At 46.6% G+C, this 20,388-nt stretch overlaps 1 protein-coding gene and 1 long non-coding RNA gene across 2 annotated transcripts; one reads left to right on the top strand and one right to left on the bottom strand.

Moving 5' to 3' along the window:
- Positions 1-5,125: 5,125 nt before the first annotated feature.
- Positions 5,126-12,093, bottom strand: LOC135369295 (uncharacterized). The gene is made up of 3 exons (XR_010415055.1): positions 11,987-12,093; positions 7,863-7,942; positions 5,126-5,307 (listed from the first exon to the last, which is right to left on the bottom strand). It is a non-coding gene; the product is annotated as an uncharacterized LOC135369295 (long non-coding RNA).
- A 2,892-nt stretch (positions 12,094-14,985) lies between these two features.
- LOC135369293 (uncharacterized) lies at positions 14,986-20,076 on the top strand. The gene is made up of 2 exons (XM_064602895.1): positions 14,986-15,112; positions 18,836-20,076. Exons 1-2 carry the CDS (start codon positions 15,044-15,046, stop codon positions 20,006-20,008), a joined length of 1,242 nt encoding a protein of 413 aa, XP_064458965.1. The 5' UTR covers positions 14,986-15,043; the 3' UTR covers positions 20,009-20,076.
- Positions 20,077-20,388: the final 312 nt, after the last annotated feature.

Below are 20,388 nucleotides of genomic sequence, written 5' to 3'. Positions count from 1 at the left end.
TGAGATTGATGAGCAGACGCTTCTGGAAGGATCGCTCGCTAATCGACGCGGCGTGTCGTGAATTTCAACCTGTCATTCGACACCCGTTGCCTGTTGTTGTTCCGTGTGGTCGCTTCAAAGATGATATCTGGCACTATCCACAGTCAACGCGACTGCGCGGAACGTGTGTACAAACGGGTGTAGGGTGGTTATTGACATTATCAATATCTCTTCTGAGACCCACCTCCGTCTTCAGGTTGTCGCGATCCACTGGCCATCTTTGTACTCCACACGTGTGGCCCCATTCCGTGTGGCCCCATAATTCCTCAAACGTCACCTACATGCGTTCTCGTTTCCTGTGTACCCCTGATCTGATCCCCTGATATCCATCTGATACCCCTGCGTTTGTATTTATGTTCTTTTCATTTTTACCTGTATTTGCATGCTTTCCATCACCCTGTTGTACCCTCTCATGCCAAAACTCCCCCGTCAACTTGTATATATGTGCCTGTACCATGTTCATATTTCTGTAACCCGAAGAGGTGCAGTCTCGTGCACGAAAGTCTTGTTTACCATATGTAAATAAATTAAGTTGCTCCTACCGTTTAATATCGCTGTTTGATTTACTCACCACCGGCAACTTGACATCGCCTATTTTTCTGCCTTCGTATAAACCTGATCACAGAGAAACGTTTCATGGTTTCGCCATATGGTATCGTAAAACATTTAGCTTGACAACTTACATTTTTCTTATATCTGCACTGCTTTCAGAATATCCCACCCTTAGGTTATTTGTTTGTAGGTGCACTCAAGGAAAGAAGAAAATGAGTAAAAGAGGGAGTAATTGGAGCTTCTAGTCCCCTAGGTTATAATTACTCCCTATTTTAGTCCCTTAACCCCGACATTTACACCCCAGGACTGCAAATTGTCATTGAACTTCGCAAATGGTCTCCAAATGCGACAGACTACGTAAATATCTGCTCTTGGTCAATTTGGTGGCATAACGCTGTATGACTCAGCCAACTTGAGAAATTTTCCACCCACACAGAGTAAGAAACAGTTAGGGCTTCCTTCTTCGCAAATTGTGCCCCAGGTATGTCGCTAGATTTTATATCACTCGATATATCACTGTTGACGGTTTTGATACTAAGTATTTTAATTTACGCACACGAGTTGATTACCTGGAACTGTTAGAATAAAGCGTGAAATGCAGTCTCCACTCTGTGACATTCATTTTCTGCAGTGCGTTTACACCTGAAACGGACATTTGTGTGTGTGTGTGTGGCAATACATTTGGTCCTCGAAAGGAGAACAATTACGCCTTTGATTCAGACTTCTTTGATTCTCCTTTATATAGATTTCAGTTCCCCACAATGTGTCAATGAATGAGCCCTGTATAATATTTCCTCCACAGCGTCATCCGATCGCTCCCAGTAACGGCTGCTTCAACGTGGTGCATAACATACATAATGAGGTAAAGCTGGATTCACACATGCGTTTCTTGAGGCGGCGCCGCGATCTCTGAGACCGCGAGGCAGCTGTCCCGCGCGTTTCCAGGCGGTTTGCGAGAACAGCTCCGTGCTGCATCTCCGCAGCGCTGCTCTACAAACGCTTTTTCATCCAGCCAATGGGAGCGCTTGGAGGGGTGGAAGTGGCTTTCTTTTGGCGCCGGCGCGCAACGGCGGGCCTCCCCATACCGCGCTGGGATCTTTTGTCATTTGTGCGTGTGCGTGTGTTTGGTGATACCGCGTGAGTAAATTATTTGTCACCAATAGCTGTTTGTGGTCTGAGCTGTCAACGCTGAGCTGGAAATTTGCGCAAACCACGGAATCGACGAAAATAAATACAACTTGTGTGCGTCGTCGGTAGGTGTCTCGCTTCTTTGCCCGTTCTTTCTCTGCCATTGTGTCTCGTCTGTCGTTCCAACGATTGATGACTGCAGCAGAAATGCTTTACAATAATGCTAACAGGCTATAACACGCTTCACAATGTAAATTTGGAGGAAGAGAGTTGGAAGTCAATACGATCTTGACGAAGGCAAGAAAAACAACGAAGCGCGTTTGCAGGATGGCGGCTCGGCTATGTGTGACAGGCCCCTCTCGGCGGCGCCGCGAACGCTGAGGCGGCGCAGCTTTTTGAAACTCATGTGTGAATGAGCCTTAAAGGGAGAATCCGCATAAGGTCCCTTCCGAGATTTTCGAATATTCGTCACCTTTAGCCATCAACGACCATGCCTGTAAAATATCTCCTTCGAAAACTGAGTCAAACTTGATAAAAATGATTTTCTTCTATGACGCGCTCGGTGACAGGGTAGTGCGAGCCACGAGCGCTTTTCTGCAAGCAACACCGAGCGTGATGTAAGTCGCGAGATATCCCGCGCCGTCCGCCTTGCTTTGCTGTGTGTTTTGGCAGTTTTGACGAAGGAAATTTTCCGTAGCAATTGTGTTCGTTACGTCGCACACTGATCTTACACCCACCACGATGGCCGGTAAGACATGCTGTATAATCAGTTGTGGCAACAGGTCGGATACAACAAGGGACGTAGAATATTTCCAGTTTCCGACGGCCAAACAACGTCACCTACGGGCACCTGCCGGAGGCACCGACCGCACGTGCACCTGCAACATGTTTCATATTACGCGTGCACCCGTGGCACATATACAGGGTGTCCCAGAAAACGTGTCATTGAATTATAATAAAAAAACTACGCCACCTAGAATCATGCGGTCAACAGCATTTGTTTTTATTAGTTTTTGCCACCTCCTAATGTGAATGTCATGTACTCCAAGTTTAATTATGTAAATATTTGCGAACTGAACTCGGAAATTTGCCAAGTAAAGGTCACTTTTTTACCCCACCAATATGAAGAGCGTGCCGAATACACTCAAATTCATGATAATTCGCAGTGATATTCACGAGCTATTCCATCGGAAAAAATAGCCGAATATCATGCTTTTCGGAGCACCGGACCATAGCGCGCGATGACTTTTTGAGCGCAATCGCTCTCAGTGCGACGAAAGGAGGTTCCGAAGCCAGCCCACAGAGTGATAGTAGAAAAAGTAACAGTTCCTAAAATTGGGAGAGGGAAAGCAAAATCCCAGCGAAAGTCGGACATGATAAGCCGTGCCTGTTTTATCTCTTTCTGCGATGTCGGGGAGGGCTGGGTTTCCAACCTCCTTTCGTCGGACTGACAAAGATTGCGCTGAAAAATTAATCGTGCGCTATTCTGTGCGACCTCCGTAGAGTATGATGTTCGGCTATTTTCTCCGATGGGATAGCTCCTGAATATCCCCGTCAATTATCATTAATTTGACTAAATTAGACACGCTCTTCACATTGGTGGGGTAACAAAGTTACCTTTAATAGGCAAATTTCCGACTTGAGCTCGCAAAAATTTACATAATTCAACTTACGTTACACGACATTCACACGAGGAGGTGGCAAAAACCCAGTAAGAACAAATGCCATTGACCGCATGACTCTAGTTGGTGTAGTTTTTTTTACTATAATTCAATGACACGTTTTCTGGGACATCCTGTATAAGAATGTGTGACAACCTATTAGAAACTCATCATTAGTTACTCCGAGTTCGACAGTCTTCAGTGTATGGGTCCGAGGCCTCGGTTTCAAGCGACGCGCGCACTGGTACAGGGTCCGTCGAATACGGCGAGTCGTTGTGGTTTATGGTGACGGTCAAGTCATTCTCCTCATTAGAATAGACGTCTGAATCGGGCTGAAGTCCCGTGGAGTTCTATTCTGATGCGGAGTCGGTTTCCATGATTGCACGTTGAGCGTAACTTGCTTCCTTGCGTCTTCAATGCAATACAACACATGGGAATCACGGCAGACGAATCTCGCGACTGACATCACGGCGTGGCGCTCCTCGATTCCGATGCCACCGCCTGCTCTCAGAGTTTCGGTTTCGCTTTATCGTTTTCGCTGTTTATAAATTATACGCGCACGTTTATACGAAACGGAGTCTGTTGTCAGGATCTGGGGGGGTGGTCTCTGCTGAAATCAACTTTCACTTAATTTTGGGCACAACCGTTGCGGATCCTCCCTTTAAGAGATGTGCTGCACTGGCTGTTGCAGTGCACAAGAATCTTATACTGGCTTTTAGTTTGCATAAAACGCTGGCTGCTCTGGTGCATCATGCTCAACGGTTCCTTCGGTTTGTTGCTACACCGATCCGGTACCGGTACACCACACGTGCTTGCGCAGTGACGTCAGGTTTTGTCACGTGGCATTTGAAAGCGTATTTCCTCCCCGGAGTCACAATAGGAGGTCAAGCTGTGAGCTGTTGCGGTATGCGTGCGATTAAAGAAACGCACACTGGTGCTTCATTTGGCCCGCAATAAGACGCCTGAGACGCAAACCCACGTTTTCCGATGTGACGGTGGTTCCAAGTCGCTCAAAGGCTCCGCGTGACGTCATATGCACGAGCCTCATTCACCACCAGTTTTCCGTGCAACATACCCTTTATTCACGTCGCACAGAAGCGAAAGGCGCGAAAAATGTCGCAGATTTCTGAGCGCTGAACGTCCAGTGTTCACGTAACACTGCTAACCGGAAATATTCTGAGACACAGCCACAAGTTATTCTGTAGCAGACGACAGGAAAGACGCTGACAGTGTCGTCTGCAAACGCCACTCTTGATATTCAGCCCCGTGTGAATGCTCAAAGGGGTTGGGACACATTCATAGATGTTGTTCATTACATCATGGACGCATTGTACTGCACACCACAATACTGAGGAAAAAATAATTATTGTTCTACGTGTCATACCTAGCGAGATACAAGCCCTTGTACACACTCCCGAGCGAAGCGCAGACGTCACAGAGGTCAGAGCTGCGTCCATTCCCATTGGCAGTCGTAAGCACGCGCGCTGTGATGTCAGAGCCCCACGAGTTTCGGTATTCGCGGTGCCCATTTTCTCCACTTGTCCTTCGCTGTGAAAGTTTCAATACAGGTTCACATCGGTGCAAAGAACCGTTTTTTACGTTTATCTGGCATAACCTGGTCTCAACCCCTTCAACATAACACCGCATGGAAATTCGCCTCTGTGAGCAGTGTGTTCTCTTTTTCTTCCTGTTTCTTCCATTCGTGAAGATGTCGCTCGTGTGAATAAGCAGATACCCTAACGTCATCAGAAGACGATCTCTTCTTTATTTGGCTCTTTGGACGACCAAGGTTTGAATTCACATTTGCACCAAATGTTTTCGAAGCCGCTACAGTGGCCACCGATGAAGCCAAGTAGCTTGCATGTCGTGTCACATTCACGTTCGTGGTAGGGACAGTCGTACTTGTCATCCGGGTGGAGGTGAACGACTGAAAGAAAGAAAAAACGGTTCATCTTGCTGGTGCGCACGTGGAAAATGTTTCCTCTGACAAACAGCAAGTGTACTTGGTTTCTGTCATTGGGAGTTAATGTTGGCGCAATCCACTTCCACAACGTTGCCAGATAGTGGCGGACAGTTCGGCTGCCACTTGTACGAAGTGACGCAAAACGAAAACTACGCCAAATACGCGTGCTCGTTACACACGCTGTTTTATCTTTTTTGTAACCTACCCTTGCAATAACATTTCCATTTTCTCTTTTGGCTCTCCTGGTCACCCGTTTCCTGCACTCTTAATTTTTTACACCCTTTAGGGTGTAATATAACACCTTTTTGCACAGGCTACGCCCTCCAAAAATGGTGCACCCTTTTTGTTTTGGAGGGTGTAGCCTGTGGAAAAAGGTGTTATATTACACCCGAAAGGGAGTGAGTTAACGCACTTTTGAATTACACCCTTAATACACCCTAAAGGGTGTAAAAAATAGGAGTGTGGACGAATTGTCTATGCACTAGAGGTGGAATCGCGTCGCTGTTTGTATGAGTGTTACTGATATTTTATCTATCTATCTACGTTTAGAAAACATAAACAAGCATGTCGGGAGAAAACGCAGTAATCTTAGGAAATCTAGCAGATTGGGTTGCCGACACACCTGATTGGCAAGTTTAGGGCGGCAGAACCATTTTTTACACGTTGTACACAGCTGTATGAACCTTTAATCAAGTAACCTAAGCAGATAGTATCAAAAATGGGCAAAGGTGGTGTTGTAAATGAATATGAAGCGGAACCGTTCAGCGCCCTCAGGGAGTATGATGCAAAGCGTTCGAATTACTGAACATAAACGAAAACAATCTCCGCGTGTTGCACTCCTCCGCATGCAACTCAAGGTTGAACTCAACTGCTCACGCGCGTTGCCGATGTGTAATGCTATTTTGTGTCTGAAGTAACTTGAAAGTTACTCGTGCTTTTTCTTTTTTAAAGTAACTCCGTCACTGTGATTTACATTTCGGGCTGAAGAACTCCCTTATTAACTTATTTACATTTTTCACACTGTAACTGAACTTGTAATGAGTTTTTTTTGACGGGTAACTTCTCGATCTATGCATTAAAGTGACAGTCGCACCCGTCTCAGGACGATTCCGAAACTATAATGTCGTTTTGTTCCTAAATTACTCCTGACCACGCCATCGAAAGCCTCAACGTGAAATAGTGGTGTACAGCGAGTGTTGTTCGATTATGCCCCTATCAGACACGCGCACTTACGGCCTTAACGGTTATGGCCATAAGTGCATCCTGTCATTAACTCCTTGCCAGACGGTCAGCAATACGGCCTTTGCGACAAAACTGAGATAGAAGGGCAACGGCGTTACCGCAAGAGAGCTTACGACATTACATCAAAACTGCCCAAGCCTCGTCACCAAGCGCCATAAGCCGGATTTCGCACATTTATTTCAATTAGACATAAAATGTTTTTTTTTACGCGACGTAATGTTCTGTCGTCTTTTCTTTTTTTTTTTTTTTGTCGCGTTTTGCTGATGCATTTTTCCACTTTGCTTCGCTTTTTATCTCGTCTGTTCAGGTGTTCAGATCGTAGTGACACCCTCGAACCACTGCACGCGGCAACGCACCGTGTTGTCTGCATCCAAAAAGTCGGACGCCACTCAAAAAAATATCCAAGGCACGTCAAAGCAAATGTAGTCTCCTGTTGTATTTTCAAAAGTTTCAAAATACCAACCACACGTTGTTTTCGTGTACTCTCACTGTGAAAAACATGTGACTTCACGACATTACATTCAACGTTCGCAGATGTGTTTATCGATGTGGACATCATTGGCAAAATGCCTGCACAGATACCGTCCGGCAGCTTCCCAGAGCTGAAAGCCGTATCCATTTCTTAATGCCGTAACCCTAAAGGCCGTCTTACAGAGTTATTAGACGCCGGGTGTTGAGGGTAAGCTGGAAATCTCTTTCCCTGGGAACGAGAAAATTTATCTCTCGAAGAAGCAATGGGGGGCGCGGCCATCTTGAATCAGGACACGTCTGTTCCGCCGTCGCCCGTAAAGGCGGCGCAGAACATTCAACATGTCTGACGAGAGTGAAAGCGATATGTCGTCGTTGTCTAGAAGTTAAAAATTAGTCCGTACGTTCGGGTGCGTAAGTTACGGGTAACGGAAAGCTGAACTAGTCAGCATGGCAGCATGACTAACTACTTTTGTACAAAGGTATGTGGTAACTGTAACTATAGTTACGATTTTAGTAGCTTTAACATATAGTAACAATGTATAACCCTGCTTGAACAGTACACCCGCGTAAACGGTTTAGAGTTAGATTTTTTTTTCGACTTTCCTTTCCTAAGATATACATTCAGGTAACTGCAAAATAACTGCGTTACGTTAACGCTCTAGCTGTAGCTGAAACTAGTTTCATCTCAAAGAGAGTAACTTGTAACTCACTAACTGCGCGCGCAGCCTTAATGTAACCTCGTTGGTTTTTCTTTTAGTAGCCTCACGCCCTCCTATGTGGTCCCTACAAATGAAAAAAGGGCTCACCTGGAGTGAAGGACATCATCAGCAACACCAGTGTTACTTTTCGCATCTCGTTGCGGAAGTCGATGGGAATACAGCTCAAGCTATGCGAAGAGAGGACCGTAAAAAGTTCGTTACCTCTTGATTTATTAATTTCAGGTACTGCTAGATCTAGAGTTCACTTGAACGCTCCTTCGTCGTTGGGAATGGTGGACACAGAGCCATTTATAGGGAGAGTTTTGCCATTCTTTGATCTTTTGCCGCCCCATGGGAGGAGCTTATATTGACGTCAGAGTCGTCGTCGCGCCGCCCAAAAAGTCTGAATCGGAGCGGAATCCGCTTATCAGCAAACTAGTCCTCGCCACATTGATGCTGTCCGCCAGCTGGTCGACAGCTTTGTGGTCGCGTTGAATGTAATCTACAGGAATAACCGGCTTATGACCCACAGGCGCCAGTGATAAGGGGCTTTGTTGCCGAACTGAAAGAGTTCAAGGACGAAAGGCTTTCGAAGCAAGAAGTACGCACGTGTCTCCTCACCTTGGATTGTAAACAACGATCAGCATCAATATGGCGTCGGCGACTGGTTGACGACTGGATAACTATATAGAGGACGACGAGGAAGGTCGTTCAGCCGTGACGTCGCATGACGCGCTTTAAGTTTGGCTCCCCCTAATGGCCAAACTCTCTCTATAAACACCTCTGGCTGGACACAGGGGAAACACACCCTAGCGGCGTTTAGCGAAACTAATGGGAGAGAAGGTTCGGATGATCCTGCTCGTGCCACAGTTTTGTCCGACGTTTGGCGAGGAACGTTGTTGCCTTCAGCTGTGCATGTCAACGCGGCACTTGGCTTGACTCTAGCGAGTATGCACGCTGAGCACTTATTGATATCGGCGGAAGCCGGTGTGTTACCTCTCCCTAGTATTTTTCTTTTTTGATCAACATCAACATCGATAATGTTCCCCGGTTGGCACGCATCTGGGGACAATCTTGTGCGCATGAATTGTTGATCAGGAGCGTTATATTAAAAGGACTGAGGATAAAAGCAAATGTTATTTATTTATTTAGTAAAGAGTAAATACGGAAGTAGTCGAGTAGGCGACAATATTTGCGGACCTTTTTTTCGTTCATCTCCCGTGCGACACGAATTTATCGGTAGCGCTTACGTTGTAACATAAGCATCTATTTAGCATCTGTTGCAGTGTATAAGTGCAGCTCTGGTTAGGCTTTTCCCGTTGGTGTGCATCAATAAAAAATAATATTACATCATAATAATGTTACTAAACTAAACTAAAGAAGATAAAAACCAAACAGAAATAATCATTAGATATATAATTGTTCAAAATCATAGCCACTACGAAGAATAATTCAATCGTGACGTCTAATGCAGGGCCACTTATTCCTTTGCCTTACCTGTGGTTCTCCGAAGCTCGATGCAAGCTCGTGCTCGAAAAAAAAACTATTTCAATGCGGACTAAGAAATGTCACACCGGCATGTGACGTTAGCCTGCACAAAAATCCAGTCAGAAGAGAAACGCAGGCAGCTTCTGGAGGATCAGGCGCTCCTAGTCGGTGTTGTCGGAACATTCCGAACAGCTGGAAGCTGCCAGAGTGCTATCGCGTGGCACTAGAGGCATGCAGTCGTCCACAGGTCAGTACATGAGTGTCATATATATTCTGATGGACGTTGCGTGCGGTCGAAGTCTGCGTAGTCACCGTGAAGAGGTGAATATTAATGGCAAGTGGATGAGGCATGGCTGAATATATACTGCTAGTGGTCGTCGTAGTGTCAGTACGACTGCTGACACTTGCAGTGCTTGAAGAATCTGGTACACCAGAGGATGGACCCACGACTGTCCTATTGATAAGAGAACGGCATATAGACCGCGCACACGCTCTAAAACACCATATCAGGAATCGTGAACCCGGTGTCGGGGTGCTACGGTAGGTATCTTGATAAGCGTTTTGGTAACCATGGAGGGGTGCGCATATCTGGGCGCTTTCCGGATTTTCTCGCCTTCTTCTTTTTGGCGGTTGCAATGCCACCAGGAGTTTCGACATAGAACTGTAATAAAATCGCTAGGCTTTCTCAAGCTGGCTTTTCCCAGCGCCAGATCGCACGACAGATAGGACGTTCCCTGCCGGCAGTCACCTGTGCGATTCAGGCTTTTAGGGACGAGGACCCTCCACGAAATGCCCCTTGCGGGCCACCCTCAGCAACCTCTAGCCATGAGGAGGATGACCAAATCTACTCCAATCCCATTAGGAGACTTCACTGTTGGGGCTGAGGAACCGTGTGGCCGCACGACAAATTGAGCTCACGGATGGGCACAAGGGTGCTAGGGTGCTTTTCACAGAACGCTATCGCAACAGGACCGTCCAAGATTGGGCCAACGTCACCTGCTCGGACGAATCGACGTTCTCCACGTGTTTCAGTTAGCGGTGCCGTGTCCTACAGCCTCCTCAGTGGTATAATATTTAGTTTGTGTGATGTGAAAATAATTAAACGCCTTTCCTCAGTTTATGCCAGCCTATGCCCAGAGGGTGCTCAACAGTGGCCGGCACTCAGTGGGAGTGTGGGACGCGGTGTCCATCTGCAGAATGGGACCGCTCCTTCGAGTGCAGGGGCGTTTCAACGGCACCACTTATAGGGACAACCTTGAAAGTGTTCTGTTGCCGTGTCCACTAGACGGACCCTTCGTCGTCCATCGTGACCGCTGTGGTGTGCACATGACAGCAAAGGTGGTACAACAGAATGTAGACGAATATAGACATGCAGCTGGATTTACCCGCGAGTTGTGCCGTCATCAGTATTATCGAGAACATGTTGAGTTGCGAACGGCCATCGAGTTGTGTCGAACACTGTCAATCACAGACACAGCCCGGCTTTTAAAAAGGAGAAATAATGCTGCCACGTAAGTGGGGTATGGGCCTGTTCCGTGGTTGGGAAAAAGGCTGAGCGTGACCATACAGAAGTAAATGCAGACACAGAGTGTCTCAAAACAGGAACCCTCAATTTACTGCTGACCCCAGCTGCTGTGATTCTGTCGTGTTTCTTGTGCTCATGGTCAGGTTTCTTCAAAGTCGTAATTTGCAACCACCTTCTCCGAGAAACTACGTACTTTTACACACAACCGCGGACTATAGGGCTGAGCAGTCCCACATTTGGAGTTCACATGTTCGTACTGTGTGCAGGTTCGCGTGGACGCTTACCTGCAACTGTGGTGCTTTTGTGCTCTATGTGATCATTGAACAAGGCAGGTACCACAACCCTTTCCAGCGACTTTTTGAGGCTAAATCAGACGCCTTGTGAACGACCTCGTAGCATTCTGATGCAAAATGCTTGGAGCACATACGATGTTGTCCTGATAAGTTCAGAGCAACAAGAAGTTTAGAGCAATCAACCATTAGTCCCATGCCACACGGTCATGCACGAAATCAACTGATAATTTGGTACGAAACATCTTAGTTGTTAGGGGTGCCTATTCGTATCGCGAGGAGCATGGTAGTGTTACAATTCTCTCACACCGCACCTCTCACAAGGTGACACCTTAGATGACGTTTTGCGTACTGACCTGCCGAAGGAAAGCGATGATGCTCAACGAAGAGAACGGTGCCCGTGGTGCTTGTATGTATATGGGCGGCTCTCGATTTCGCTTTCAGCCTGGCGATTGCGAAGCTTCGAGCAAGTAAACGAGACAAGAATAGCCAATGGAAGGGCTGGCCGTAAGGGCAGCGGTTTTAGCGGACGGTCGGACGGCAAACCAAAAATTCGATTTCTCCGCCAATACAGGGTCCAAACTATTTTCGACGCACATTCAGTAGGCACCAACCTTTGTGCCTGCTCACTTTTCTTGTGATCTGTGGCACTGAATTTTCCCCGAAGCTGAACTTCAAGGTCACATGCGGTAGGTTGAAAGTTTCCCCGTATTCAAATATGGGTCACAAACCTCTACTCATCAGCAAAAAACCACAAGGATCACAACGGGATAAGTGGTGCGGCACAAGAAATCACGATTAAACTAATTTTATCTAATTAACTAATTAACTTTTAATTAACTTTAATTAACTTTTAATTAACTAATTAACTTTTAATTAATTAATATTAACTACACAATAACACAGTACGAAGGGAGATATCTACTCACGGTTTTAACCAGAGACACCAACGGCAAACTATTTGTAACGCGTATGCTTGTTGTAAGCGCGCTAGGCGTATGCTACACTCAATAGAAGTTTTCCGACAGCTGCAGGTTCGTAAAACATACGACTTCACAGCTTTATTGGTCATAAATTACCTCCTACATAAGTGGCATGGTCCATGTTGACTCAGATACACTCACTAGCTTTCTTGCATGGATAATAAGTGTATTTAAGAGACGCTTTGCGAGCGCCTTGTGCGGTAGCGCTTTGGTATACTGGGCAGGGTTGAAACACCTACTGGAAGCATAATGTAAAAACCCCGAGACTAGGGAACACGAAGGGACAGACACAGACACTTCGTGTTCCCTAGTCTCGGGGTTTTTACATTATGCATCATCTTCACCAGCTCGCTTGCTTCCTAGCCATTTTTTCATTGACCTACTGGAAGTTTCCATGCTAAGCTACGCTTCCATAAGAACGTCTAGTTCTGATGCCGACAGCACTACTCAACTGTGTACGTATCCAAAAGGTTCTTACGGACTCGACGTCTTACACGGCTGCCCTCGCTTCCTTTGCGGACGTCGTTCGCTCCATCGGTCGGTTTCCAGGTTTGTTATCCCACGTGACTGCACACAGTTGGCAACAAGCGGAGCAGCTCCGCTGTAGTTTTGGGGGCAGAAATTCGACCACTAACGCAGTCCACGACGAAGGGATGGCTGCATCCGGGCTGTCGCGCTCGGGGCTACGTGAGCTCCATTGACTACGCACCAACTCCGTTCTCCAGAGTCTTCCTATTTAACTGCATGAGGCACATCAACATGGCAGACGGTTATTGTACCTCTCTCCCATCCACGACACCTCCCGACGACAATAACAACTTGATGAATATAGAATTTTATCGCCAGGACGATATCTTGTCTTTAAACATGAACAGATCACTGGGCTGTGTCGAGCATGATAAACCAGTGTTTTGCATCGCTGCCCCCGTGGCATGCAGCGCCCCCAAGCTGGAAGAACGGCGTTCTAGTTTGCATCTGTGTCCTGTATTTCAGCGCCTTGCTCCCGAACACAGCAATGTCGGCATCTGCGGAGCGTTCCGGCTGCGACACCAAGTGGACAGAATGGACAAGGCTTCCGTACATAGGCGATAATCCATCGTTGTGGCTACGTTGAAGACAACACCATATTTTATTTCATCGGTATCTTAACGTGTCCATTACATGGAGTGCTTAATTAGCTTTTGATTTGTAGATTATATGGGTTGAATTATATGGGCCTGACACCGTAACTAATTATATGTGCAGCTACGTACGAGCGTTCTGCGTCACTCCGCTTAATCTTTGATTGGCGCTTCCTGGCTCTCTAGTAAATGCGTTCATCACTCTCTCCTATACACCCTCTTCACATTACACAGGAATTACTTCCGCCATGCAGTCCGTGCTCTCCGTAAACTCTGCCGTATCAAGCACAAGGTGTCCATGGGTTATGTACACGGTATCACAAGGTAGAGCTATGCACGGGCCTGCATTTCACAGTTAGACCATGCACGGGCGCATGGAAAAAATGGATAGCTCAAATGATTCTCACGAATGGAAATGTTCCCCCGTTTTTCGTCCTCAATGTACCTCCCGAAGAAGGCCTCTCTGTCGTTTCTCCATGCTAACATTTGTCATCGCACTTAACATAGTCAGCAATTTGTCCCCCTTCCTATTTTTCATCCCGTATACACTGGTAAATTTGATATCACCACTTGCAGCAATGTGACGATGGATAAGAAAGATGAGAAGAAGGAGGAGGAGGACGAAGAAGGATGAGAGAAGCATTAAAGGGGCCGTAAACAGGCCACCAAACATTTCTGAAATAATGATACCCCATGAAAGAACGCAGATAATAATACCCAAATATACATTTCGTTCGGCTCGTGCCAGCTCATTGACCCATATAACTGCTTTCAAAGATGAGTAACCAGCGAGCCTCTCTCCACCACGCATACGTCACATGGCTACGTAGCGTTTTGCCGTCGAATCGGGGGGCCGAGCTGCGCACATGACGTTTCAAATTACCAGCCAATAAACATACTTCGTTATCAGCTGTGAGTCGGAGCGCTCAGTTTGTTCGTGTGAAACGACGTTTTGCGCTCCGTGGTTCCGAAATTCAACGTCATGACATCTTCAACATCTCCGGCTGGCGCAAACGTCAACAGTTGGGCTGCTATCACATGACGCGATTCGAACCCGGGTTCCTCCCAGTCACGACGTGACATGACCAGCACGCTGTCCACTGTACCACGCGAGCTGCTGATGCGATGCCGCGTGGCTCAAACCAAAGTACGGCAGCCCAGTTGTCGGAACCATTCGAAGATGACGAAGATGTTCCATCGCGCACCTACCTAAGATTCCGGAACTGTAGTCCCGGATATTCATTCGCGCTCGTGGTGTGCTGCGTGCTACTGCCCAGAAAACGTAGTGCGCGTATGATACCTATAATTAAACGCATTTCTTTTTCAGTTTGAGGCTGTAACTGTTCAGATTTTGAATAGAAGAGGATTCACGTTCATCTAGTCCAATTCCGCATTTGAAATAAAATCATACGTGGAACACTCGATCGTAATTGGTGAGGAAAGCGCTACGTCAAAACGACGTAAAGTTAGAGCGCGGGGCGGAGCTAAAATGCGAAAGAGTGCAGTGAATATTTCATCCGTATGCAAGCGCCTTTTGTTTTTGAGCGTTAGTAATTGCAAGGAGTTTTCACTGCATAAGTTTCAATAATATAACACAAAGAAATGTGCACCTTTTGTACCTGTTTACGGCCCCTTTAAGACTCCGAAGGAGAGAAGGAGACATCCCGAAGGAGAAACCACAAACGACACGTATCATATGATATTATTTTTGAAAACGACGTCCCCATGCCCATCAATCATAGCTAGAAATAAATATCCCAGTTCTGAGCAATCTCCCTTGGTGGATAACGGCCACCGTCTGATGCAGAAGATGATGAAGAAATCGGGGTTACGCGCCACTGTTTTGAGGAAGAAGCAGAAAAAAAAGGAACCTCAGACCATTATGGCGTACGACGGGTACTTTGCCGTGCACGGTACAGGAGTTACCCTGATTGAAGACTACCACAAAGAAGTAAGTTGTTCTGCAATTCCCTCCGTGTATTTTGTTATCAACATGGTGTACGTTGGAAAGGTTTCAGCAGAAAACTAGCAGGCTCCCTGCTGATTCAATGTAAAGTAAATGCAAGAGCAACCGCCGAACGTCTGAGAAAATTTGGAGGCCATTTTGAATTTCGCGAATTTCTTTCTTTAATTCTTCTTTTGTGCAGTCATTGGTCAAATGTAGGAACAGAACTGCAATAAGTTACTATGTAATCGAGAGGATAGCGTTCTCAGGAGCTTCGCGTGAAGAAATGCTCGAGATTTGTAGAGGGCATCATTTACCGCAGCTATTTAAGCAATGTGCAACCCTTTTATCTCTTTTGCCCTGAGGAAGACAGCGCTACTGTCGAAACGTCGACCGCTCTTTTAAACGTTTCATAGAATATTTTAATCTAGGGATGTACCAACTGAATCCACGAATCGAGGTTCGTGAATCCGAATCCCAGTGCCCAAAACGGCGAATCGAATCTTTCGAATCCACCAACCACGTTTGTTTGTTTCTTTTTTTAAAATAGGCTCCTTCGGAGTCCGCCGAAAGCCCTATTGGCCGACAGGTGTCTTCTTGTTTTGTTTGTTTACATTACTCTGGACTGAGAGAGTTCAGGCAGGAACCGTTACATTACAAGTTAAAAACTAGATTTTGATAGTGACTTAGTTTTATGAAAGAATTCGGAGTCAAGCATTTACGTATTTCTTGTAGTACGCGTGTTTTTCAGTAAACAAATGTATCATATTCTGCTTCAAAACATTTTTCGCTAGAAGTATTTTTTTCCCGGCTTTTAAAACTCTTTTTAGAGAAAGGATTCGAAAGATTCGAGATTCGTAAGATTCGTGGTTCGCAGAACCTTCCTTGGATTCGGATTCGAAAAATTTCGGATTCGTCCCATCTCTATTATAATCTATGTGTTAAATTACCCATGAAATAAATTAGTTTTTGTTAACTTTCCTGCAATCTGTCGTACACGTCTTATTATTCTACTTTTATTCAACTTCGCAGCCGTCTGATATATTAACCTCTTTAACCTATGTATGTATATATGTTTGTAACTCAAACGTCGCCATGCCAGTACTGGACAGCTGTTTCGGCCTTGTTGGGCTTCATCAACAGTACGCAGGCAGGCAACGTTTGAGTGGATGGCGTCAGAAGGTCACGTAACACGTGATTCCTCCCGTCAGGGTGAGATAACTCACTCACTGAAAGCACAGTGCAAAGCCAGTGAAGTATAAAAGAAAAAAAATAGCCACAGCTCTTTGGCTGCACGTATAGCATATGTTTGTAACTCAAACGTCGCCATGCCAGTACTGGACAGCTGTTTCGGCCTTGTTGGGCCACATCAACAGTACGCAGGCAGGCAACGTTTGAGTGGATGGCGTCAGAAGGTCACGTAACACGTGATTCCTCCCGTCAGGGTGAGATAACTCACTCACTGAAAGCACAGTGCAAAGCCAGTGAAGTATAAAAGGAAAAAAATAGCCAGAGCTCTTTGGCTGCACGTATAGCATATGTTTGTAACTCAAACGTCGCCATGCCAGTACTGGACAGCTGTTTCGGCCTTGTTGGGCCTCATCAAGAGTACGCAGGCAGGCAACGTTTCAGTGGATGGCGTCAGAAGGTCACGTAACATGTGATTCCTCCCGTCAGGGTGAGATAACTCACTCACCGAAAGCCCAGTGCAAAGCCAGTGAGGTATAAAAGGAAAAAAATAGCCAGAGCTCTTTGGCTGCACGTATAGCATATGTTTGTATCTCAAACGTCGCCATGCCAGTACTGGACAGCTGTTCCGGCCTTGTTGGGCCTCATCAACAGTACGCAGGCAGGCAACGTTTGCGTGGATAGCGTCAGAAGGTCACGTAACACGTGATTCCTCCCGTCAGGGTGAGATAACTCACTCACTGAAAGCCCAGTGCAAAGCCAGTGAAGTATAAAAGGAAAAAAATAGCCCGAGCTCTTTGGCTGCACGTATAGCATATGTATGTAACTCAAACGTCGCCATGCCAGTACTGGACAGCTGTTTCGGCCTTGTTGGGCCTCATCAGCAGTACGCAGGCAGGCAACGTTTGAGTGGATGGCGTCAGAACGCTGACGCCATCCACTCAAACGTTGCCCTGCGCCGGGCGGAAGGGCACCAACTAGATCGAAAGAGGTGTCCTCGGCTGAGCGATCAGATTATAAACATATGCTCAACTTGCAGCCACAGAGCTTTGATTCGTTTTCTTTCCCTATTACATCCGCTGAAACGTTTCTTGCCTGCACGCTACTGAAGAGGCAAAAGAAGGCCGAAACAAAAGGGACTCACATTGCAGCACTTACGGCTACGAACGGCATCTTACGTGTACCTTCGTTCCATCCAGAAGATTGTTCCTTTGCCATGATTCGCTGTCAGTGGACGTGATACGCGAGCGCAGCGGTAAAGGCAACAGTGTGAATCATGCTTAACACCATGTTTCACACAACAGAGGCACGCCATTACTTACCCTCTCATGTTGGCGGGTTCACCGACGACTTTCTGAAGCAGAGGACATCGGAGGCTGTCGCCTGCGCTTCCATTCATGTATCTAATTTACGTCACCATATATAGTGTCAGCTGCAGGCAGTGTTGACAGTGAAGAGATTGTGAGCATCACTGTATCGGTTCCATCCTCCTGATGAGACTAACAGCGCCTGCAGTGGAAAAAAAGAACAGCTTGGAAGAATGGTAGAATGTAGGTACAATATGGCCCGCATCCGTGTTTTCCGAAAGAGTAACAGTGAAATATTCATTCTTCTAAGCTATAACTCTGTACATTAATGATAAATAACGACGGCATAACTTTTCTTTCTTAGCGGGAGATGCTTCAGGTTCAGTTTCCTCTGTGACAACTGCTCTGCTAGGAACGGTAGCACAAGAGCTAGGTGTACCTTTGGGGCGGTTTATGGGAGTAACGATGCCAACACCAGTAAATAATGGCCACACACTTTGATCTATTGCAAAAAATTGCTAAATCTGTGCGCAGACGACCTGGCTCATCACAATTGGATGTTGGCGCAATCTGTGACGGCACAGCGCTGGTGGCGACTGCCGAGAGTTGGCTGTTGAGAGGTTGCAGGATGTCAACTCGAGCCGTGTATTCCGAGTCGGTCTGTAGAAGGTTACACGAGCGAGCTATGATCGTCTGCCCTCAATTGTCTTTTTCCTGCTTATGGAGCTGCTCCTCTTTTATGAACTCTACAGACTCCATTCCCACCACCACCCCGTATACTTAGGAAATTGCATGGAAAACGGCTTTCTGAAATCGGTTGTCCAGCGCCTAGTCGTGATCGCCTTCCGTCCTCCCATTTGCCGTGTAGGTTTATGTACCCTGGTGTACTACGCAAGTAACGACTCTCTTTTGCTTTGAGAATAATCTGGAAATCAGCAGAACGGCAGAGAAAGAAAGCTTTCTCCGCTGTAACACTACCCTCCTGGTACACGTTAGTTCGTCAGCAGTTGACTTTGCTGTGAGTGGGAGCGTTCAAAGTAATGGCCCGCTGTCCAGTCTTTAAAACAGCTGCCGTCTCTGCACAGACGCACTCTAACCAAGAGGACATGCGTAAAAGTGCCTCTGGCCTGTTCAGTGAGGACATCGAAAACCCCAGTTACTGGTTCTAGGAACATAATACCTCTCCCTCAAATGAAAGAGGCGACATGTAACAGGAGTATTTCGTACTTTTCAGGAGGAAGCCACCAGGTCCTACGCTGCCGTAGCATTCACTATATTTGTCACCCTAATCATCACCACTGTCACGGCTATCTGTGTTGTCGCACTGAACCTGAACCATCCGACACCCAAGGACAAGACCGACGCAGCTTCTGCTGGACACGTATCGATGCCGAAGTTCCCGCAAAAGCCTCCTCAGGACAACTACGAGGATTACATGGACAGCGGTATTGATCAGGCAGAAGATACAGCACCGAAAGATACGAGAGTTTGCAACACCGACGATTGCAAATACGTCCGCCAATTCATTGAAACGGTTGTGGACGCAGATCGAGACCCGTGCGATAACTTTTTCAATTTCGCCTGCGGTAAAAATGAACGGCTGCCTACTGGTATGTACGTCGATAATTTTGGCGGCAGTTTAGAAGAACAAGACGTGATGGCATCCGTCGCGAAGAACCTGAAAGAGGCGAACGTTCCTCCCGTAGGTCAAATGGCTTTCCAAAAGTCTGCAGCGCGCTACAAACACTGCACAGAGGGCGACAAGAACACATCTCTGGAAGTCATTATAGACTTCTTTCGAGAGCACCAGATGGACGTAACGAAAAAGATGTCATTCCAGCCAATGGACATCATGGTGAAATTTATCTTCAAGATTAACATTCATTTGCTGTTTTCATTGGAACCAGTTGAGCTTGGAGCACGTGCTTTCGCGTTTCGCAAGGAGACAATAGCCCCCACAGGAGTAGGGTCTACACATGTTAGAGCAATTTTGTCTCGCATATATTCGGCATCCATTTATAGCAACCTGGCGCGGACTATTGAAGAGTTAGAGAACGGGTTGGGTGGCAATAAATCACAGGGAAGTGGGCATGGGATGTCAAACGACACTGTCAAGATGATCGAGCTCCGGAAAGTGGGGCAAAGAGACGACGAACTCTCTGACGAGTGGAGTGAGGCGCTCCGACGCTACGCACCCGCTGCGATACAAACGAAAATAGTACAGATAATAGAAGCTGATTTCCGCTTTTTCCACCGCCTGTTTGGAAGCACAGGGACGTCTCGAAAGATGATATGCGAGTATTCTTCGCCTGAAGATGTGCCTCTGACTTTTACAAGCGTCTTTTTGTTAGAACTTACAACTGCGCTCTTACTACGGCGCGGATCCTCCCAAACGCGGCGTCCATAGGAGCCCCGTTCCAAGCCAATTACGGCGAAAGGATTGAAGCCATCACGAAAATGAGCGAAGGAATCATCGACGAAATAAATGAAAGCTTTAGAACCTGCCCGTGGCTAGATGGCACAACGAAAAAAGGAGCTTTGAAGAAAATATCTATGCTTAGGGTACGCCTAGGAATGGCACCGGGATTGAACACCTCTAAAAAAGTAGACAAGTAGACCTCAGCGGTCCCTTTATTCAGGACGTTCTAAGCGTTGGCGCATTTCAGACCCAGAAGTACTGGGATGCTGTGATACAGTATTCCCATTATTTCTATGAAATGCTGACTGCTTCAGCTCTGCTAACGCTTTTTATTTGCCCGCAGCGAATTTTGTCCAAATTAATATCCC

The sequence above is a fragment of the Ornithodoros turicata genome, chromosome 9 (assembly GCF_037126465.1).
Source record: "Ornithodoros turicata isolate Travis chromosome 9, ASM3712646v1, whole genome shotgun sequence".
Lineage (NCBI taxonomy): Eukaryota > Metazoa > Arthropoda > Arachnida > Ixodida > Argasidae > Ornithodoros > Ornithodoros turicata.
The sequence above is the reverse complement of the archived record's forward strand: the minus strand, read 5'-3'. Positions and strand labels throughout refer to the sequence as shown.

What these genes read in the sequence shown, in the direction of transcription:
- LOC135369293 (XM_064602895.1), top strand. Translation starts at nt 15,044, where the DNA reads ATGGCGTACGACGGGTACTTTGCCGTGCACGGTACAGGAGTTACCCTG. An exon ending in TTGAAGACTACCACAAAGAA is followed by an intron (nt 15,113 to 18,835) that starts GTAAGTTGTTCT and finishes CGTACTTTTCAG; the next exon opens with GAGGAAGCCACCAGGTCCTA.